This window comes from Papio anubis, chromosome 17 (genome assembly GCF_008728515.1).
Source record: "Papio anubis isolate 15944 chromosome 17, Panubis1.0, whole genome shotgun sequence".
Lineage (NCBI taxonomy): Eukaryota > Metazoa > Chordata > Mammalia > Primates > Cercopithecidae > Papio > Papio anubis.
The window spans coordinates 69,754,804-69,760,825 of NC_044992.1; the positions used below are offsets into that span (position 1 = coordinate 69,754,804).

Genomic DNA, 6,022 nt, shown 5'->3' on the forward strand with positions numbered 1-6,022 from the left:
TTGCCCTCGGTCCCTAGCGGTGCCTGGCCACGCCCCCGGCGGGTGGAGCGGGGCGGGGCGCCGGGCAGGTTCCTCAGCGTTCCGCGGCGGCGGCGGCGGCGGCGACGGCGACGGCGACGGCGACATGGAGAGCGGGGCCTACGGCGCGGCCAAGGCGGGCGGCTCCTTCGACCTGCGGCGCTTCCTGACGCAGCCGCAGGTGGTGGCGCGCGCCGTGTGCTTGGTGAGCCCGGGGAGGGCGGGCCGGGGCACTCCGGGGACCCCCCCGCCGCCAGGCCCGGCGGGGCCCCTGGCCCACGAACGCGACAGGTGGCGGCGGCCGCGTCCGGGGCCTGGCGGCGAGCGGGGCCGGCCTCCAGCGTCCCGGGCCCCGCCTTCCCGCCCTCCACAGTCTGTCCCACTGTTTCCTCCCAGTCCCGGGTCCCGCCATCCACCCCACCCCACCCCCAGCCCCGCGCCCCGACGCGGGGTGTCCCGAGGCTCCGCAGGGAGCGGGCCCCTGCCTCGCTGGCAGTGGGAGGAGTTTGGGGGCAGCTCCCGAACAGGTGGCCCGCACGCTGCCGCGACTCCCAGCTTGTGGAGTTCACCGGGACTGGGCTTTCCCAAGCCACGTGGGATAAGGGAGGGGCCGGGGGGCAACCCAACGCCATGAAACAGGGTCTCCTTCCCACTCGGGGCACGCCACGGGTCCGCCTTCCCATCCGAAGTTGAGGGACCCCAGGATGTACCCCCTCTCAATAAGCTGGGCAATACCTCCAAAACCAGGTTTTGTGTGTTGAGAGGGCCTGTTCTTGGACAGCCAGCCCTGAAAGCTGGAGGGGGTGTCATGAGGGGGCAGGCAGAGGTGGACCTGCTGTGCCCAGACCATGCCTTCTGAGGTCCCTCAGGGCGCCCACAGCCGCTCCCAGTCAGGCTGTGGGGTCTGACCGCCTGGAGCTTCTGAGGTCCCCCAGGGCGCCCACACGTGCTCCCAGCCAGGCTGTGGGGTCTGACCACCTCTGTCCTGGGCTGTGTCCAAGAATCAGGTGCCCAGTGGGTCGGGATGACAGTGCCAGGAGTCCTGGATGGGCACCCTGCTCCCATCATCCCGGAGGTCCGGCTTCATTTCTAGCTGGGGGCGGGGCCTGTGACTGCCAGCTCCAGAGCCCTGTAGGGAGCTCCCTGGGAGGGCACGGCAGGACTGGCAAGGGAGAGGCCTGGGACCATCCCAGAGGGAGCCTTATGCCCAGAGACCTGTCCCACATCTGCTGAGGTGGAGCAAGCATGGGTGGTGGCCTTGAAGTTTAGGGAGGTGGCATGGGGCTCTTCCCAAGGGGCTGGAGCCCCCCTACACCCACCCTGGGTCCTCCAGGGGTCTGAGTTCAAAGCTGTATCCACAGGCCTGAGTTAGGCCCCTTGTAGTGCCCTGTGCATGCAGGGCCCTTTGCGGGTTGGGAGACAGACTGGGAGGGACCAGGATGCCACAGAGGCTGGAAGTCCTTGTCTGGAGAAAGCTGGCCAGGCTCAACCAGGGAGGGGTTAGAGGGGGTTCCAGGAGGTGAAGACACGGGGTCGCCGGAATGGCCTTCCCAAGAGGGCCTGTCCGCCTTCACCAAGGTGTTCAGGCAGAGACTGGGCGCTGTAGAAGTGACTTGGGCTGAAGGTGACGGGGACTGGGTGAGACTCTGTGACTTGGTGGCCTGTCTTGTTTAAACCTCTTTCAAGGTGAGGTTGGGCTGGGGGTGGAAGGACGGCCTTTCATCCATCAGGTACCTAAACAGAATGATTCCTGCAGGCAGGCAGCTGGGGCAGGAGCAGCCCCTACCTAGGAGGTCCCTGCCCATTCCCCACCCCTCCTCAGTCCAGGATTCCCAGGGGCAGGCCCCCTGGTGCCTGCAGATTCTAATCCTGGGGTGCACCAGGAAGCACTTTGCTCATCAGCTCACCTCCACAAAGTTTGGAGGGGCTAACATGCCAGCCTCCAAAAGGGGACAACAGGCCAGGCGAGGGGGCTCATGCCTATAATCCCAGCACTTTGGGAGGCCGAGGAGGGCTGATCACCTGAAGTCTGGAGTTCCAGACCAGCCTGGCCAATATGGTGAAACCCTATCTCTACTAAAAATACAAAAATTTGGCCGGGCGCGGTGGCTCAAGCCTGTAATCCCAGCACTTTGGGAGGCCGAGACGGGTGGATCATGAGGTCAGGAGATCGAGACCATCTTGGCTAACACGGTGAAACCCCGTCTCTACTAAAATACCAAAAAAAAAAAAAAATTAGCCGGGCATGGTGGCGGGTGCCTGTAGTCCCAGCTACTTGGGAGGCTGAGGCAGGAGAATGGCGTGAACCCGGGAGGCAGAGCTTGCAGTGAGCTGAGATCGCACCACTGCACTCCAGCCTGGGCGACAGAGCAAGACTCCGTCTCAAAATAAAATAAAATAAAAAAATAAAAATAAATAAAAATACAAAAATTAGCAGGTGTGGTGGAGGGCACCTGTAATCCCAGCTACTAGGGAGGCTGAGGCAGAATTGCTTGAACCCAGGAGGCAGAAAATGCAGTGAGCCCAGATCGCACCACTGCACTCCAGCCTGGGCAACAAGAGCAAGACTCCATCTCAAAAAACAACAACAAAAACCCAAAAGGGGGCAGCAGTGGTGGGAGAGGCCTGCGTCTGTACACCCCATTGGGGTCCCCGCTGTGTGTGCCCCTCAGGCGGCCACCAGCCCTACCAGGTCCTCCTCTCCTGGCAGGTCTTCGCCTTGATCGTGTTCTCCTGCATCTATGGCGAGGGCTACAGCAACACCCACAAGTCTAAGCAGATGTATTGTGTATTCAACCACAATGAGGATGCCTGCCGCTATGGCAGTGCCATCGGGGTGCTGGCCTTCCTGGCCTCGGCCTTCTTCTTGGTGATCGACGCATATTTCCCCCAGATCAGCAACGCCACTGACCGCAAGTACCTGGTCATTGGTGACCTGCTCTTCTCAGGTATCTACCTGTGGCACCTCCATTTGATCTTGGGAGGTGACTAGGAAGGGGACGCATTAGCTCTGGGGTTCCGCAGCTGGGGGGCCTCGGCCTCTCTGGGAGGGCAGGGAGCAGCTCACTGTGGCACTTTTAGGAAAGGGTTTTCAGCTAGCGTTTCTCCTTGCTTGAATGGCCCCAGCCCTGCCTGGGGTAGCTAGAAGCTGAGTGGACCCCCAGCACACCCGAGCAGATGGGCTTTGCCTCTGCCGTTTGTCCCCTAGGTTGTCTGCTGGGACCCACCATGCCAAGGCGGATCCCAGCCCGGCTTCCAAGTCCTCCCCTCCATATCGTGGAGGCTCCCGGGAGGTCCCTGCCTAGGCCTTGCCCTACCTGCCCTGTCCCCTCCCAGAGTCCTGGAAAGCCCCTCCCTTTCCATGGAACTGACACCCCACCCGTCCTCCCCCAGCTCTCTGGACCTTCCTGTGGTTTGTTGGTTTCTGCTTCCTCACCAACCAGTGGGCGGCCACCGACCCGAAGGACGTGCTGGTGGGGGCCGACTCTGCGAGGGCAGCCATCACCTTCAGCTTCTTTTCCATCTTCTCCTGGGTAGGACGGCCAGGGGCCGGTTCTTGGGGTCTTGGGTAAAGGGTGGTAGAAGGTGGGGTCCCCCACCCACCTGTACCCCTCTGTGCCCTCCCTGCAGGGTCTGCTGGCCTCCCTGGCCTACCAGCGCTACAAGGCTGGCGTGGATGACTTCATCCAGAACTACGTCGACCCCACCCCGGACCCCAACACTGCCTATGCCTCCTACCCAGGTGCATCTGTGGACAACTACCAACAGCCTCCCTTCACCCAGAATGCGGAGACCACCGAGGGCTACCAGCCGCCCCCTGTGTACTGAGTAGCAGTTAGGGTGGGAAGGGGCACAGAGAGGGCCCTCCCCTCTGCCCTGGACTTTCCCATGAGCCTCCTGAAACTGCCAGTCCCCGTCTTTCGCCTGTTCTACCCTGTGCAGCTGACACACAGCTGAAGAGCCTCCCAGCCTAGCGGGGGCTGGCAGAGCCACACAGTGCCTGTGCCCGGAGGGCTTCAGTCAGCCTCTCACTCCTCCAGGGCACTTTTAGGAAAGGGTTTTTAGCTAGTGTTTTTCCTTGCTTTTAACGACCCCAGCCCCGCCTGGAGTGGCTAGAAGCCAGCAGGCATGTGCTGCTGACAAGTGCCTCAGCTTCCCCTGGCCTGGGTCAGGCTGTGGGAGCCGCTGTTATCTGCGTTCTCTGCCAAAGACTCGTGGGGGCCATCACACCTGCCCTGTGCAGCGGAGCTGGACCAGGCTCTTGTGTCCTCACTCAGGTTTGCTTCCGCTGTGCCCACTGCTATATGATCTGGGGGCCGCCACCCTATGCCGGTGGCCTCTGGGCTGCCTCCCATGGCGTGAGGGCGGGCTGGTGCTCACGGCACTTCCTCCTTGCTCCCACCCCTGGCAGCAGGGAAGGGCTTTGCCTGACAACACCCAGCTTTATGTAAATATTCTGCAGTTGTTACTTAGGAAGCATGGGGAGGGCAGGGGTGCTCCATGGCTCCTAGACTGTCTGTGCCGAATGTATTATAAAGCCTTGGGGGAGATACCTGGCCCTGGGATGCTGTTTGGAGACAGAATAAATGTTTTCTCAGTCAGTCTCTAGTCACTGGTTGAGCCACAGCCTAGGGGTTGGAGGAAGACTCCCCTCTGGGTACACCCTTAGGGGCTGGCTTTATGGAACTTGTATTTTGAACAAGGCAGTGGCAGTCCGCCCCGTCCAGCCTGCCTGGCTGGCCCCCTTCCCTCTATCTGGGGTCGCATTCCGCACAAGCCTTTCATCATCTTAAAATAGTAACTGTGCTCAGCCTGTAAACAAGATTTTTCTGGCCTGCAGTGCCAGGGTCCTGCTGCTCCCTTCCTAGAGTTGGGGTGGGGGTACCTGGGAGTTGCCGGTGAACGCCCCTTCCCAGTAACCTTTCCCAGCACTGAATGAGGGGTGCCATGGCTAAGACCAGGTTTCTACCTTACTCCAGGGTCAGCACCTCTGGAGCCTTCCTGGGACACAGCAGGGAGTGGCCTTGGCCATCCAGCCCACCCCTTGGAGATTAGGCCCATCTCTGGAAGAGGTCAGGGCCCTGAAGCAACTCCTGGCTTCCTCTTTTGAGCAGTGACAGAGCTGTCATCGGCAAGTCCCTATTGTTTAAAAATCCCCAGTACAAACTAACAGGGTGCTGCTCCCAGCCTCACCCAATGGCTTTGGCTTGGGACATCACTAGCGAAGGGGAGAGGGAGGCTAGGGAGGCCCTGGGAGCGGTGACCCTGTCTGCGCAGGGCACACTGAGGCACAGCACCAAGTCCACACCTTACCCCAGTGATGCTTGCCCCCAAGTGAGCTGCCAACAGCCCATGTCTGAGGCACAGCTGGGAGATGTCTTGACTCCTGAATTACCAAGAGTTTGTTTCACAAACAAAACCTGACCTTGCAGGCCCAGCGACAGGACAGTGCCTCATCCTTCCAACTGGGCCCCGGGCTCCTCTGCACACCGTTTTTGTCCTGACTCTGGCCCAGACAGGAAGCAGATGATGTTCCTCTTAGGACACGCCCCATGACCATTTCTCAGTTAAAGGGTTGTGGTTAAGACATCAGTTACTACAAAAAGATCTGGGGGCCAGGCGCAGTGCCTCACGCCTGTAATCCCAGCACTTTGGGAGGCCGAGGCAGGTGGATCACTTGAGGCCGGGAATTCAAGACCAGCCTGGCCAACATGGTGAAACCTCATCTCTACTAAAAATACAAAAATTAGCGAGGTGTGGTGGTGCATGCCTGTAATACCGGCTACTTGGGAGGCTAATGGGGGAGAATCACTTGAACTGGGGAAGCAGAGGCTGCAGTGAGCAGGGATTGCACCACTGCACTCCAGCCTGGGCAACAGAGTGAGACCCTGTCTCAAAAGAAAACAAAAAGATCTGGAAGAAAATCCCCACCCAAATCAAGCTGAAGCTGTCCATGAGACCCAGGGAAACCCAGGTTAAAGAGAAATGTGCATCCACCAATCAG

General features: G+C 60.2%; 1 protein-coding gene across 1 annotated transcript; it reads left to right on the forward strand.

The window, feature by feature from the left end:
* The first annotated feature begins 45 nt into the window (after positions 1-45).
* SYNGR2 (synaptogyrin 2) lies at positions 46-4,619 on the forward strand. Its single transcript, XM_003913513.4, has 4 exons — positions 46-223; positions 2,729-2,966; positions 3,412-3,551; positions 3,649-4,619. The coding sequence occupies exons 1-4, from the start codon at positions 125-127 to the stop codon at positions 3,844-3,846; spliced, it is 675 nt and encodes a 224-aa protein (XP_003913562.1). The 5' UTR covers positions 46-124; the 3' UTR covers positions 3,847-4,619.
* Positions 4,620-6,022: the final 1,403 nt, after the last annotated feature.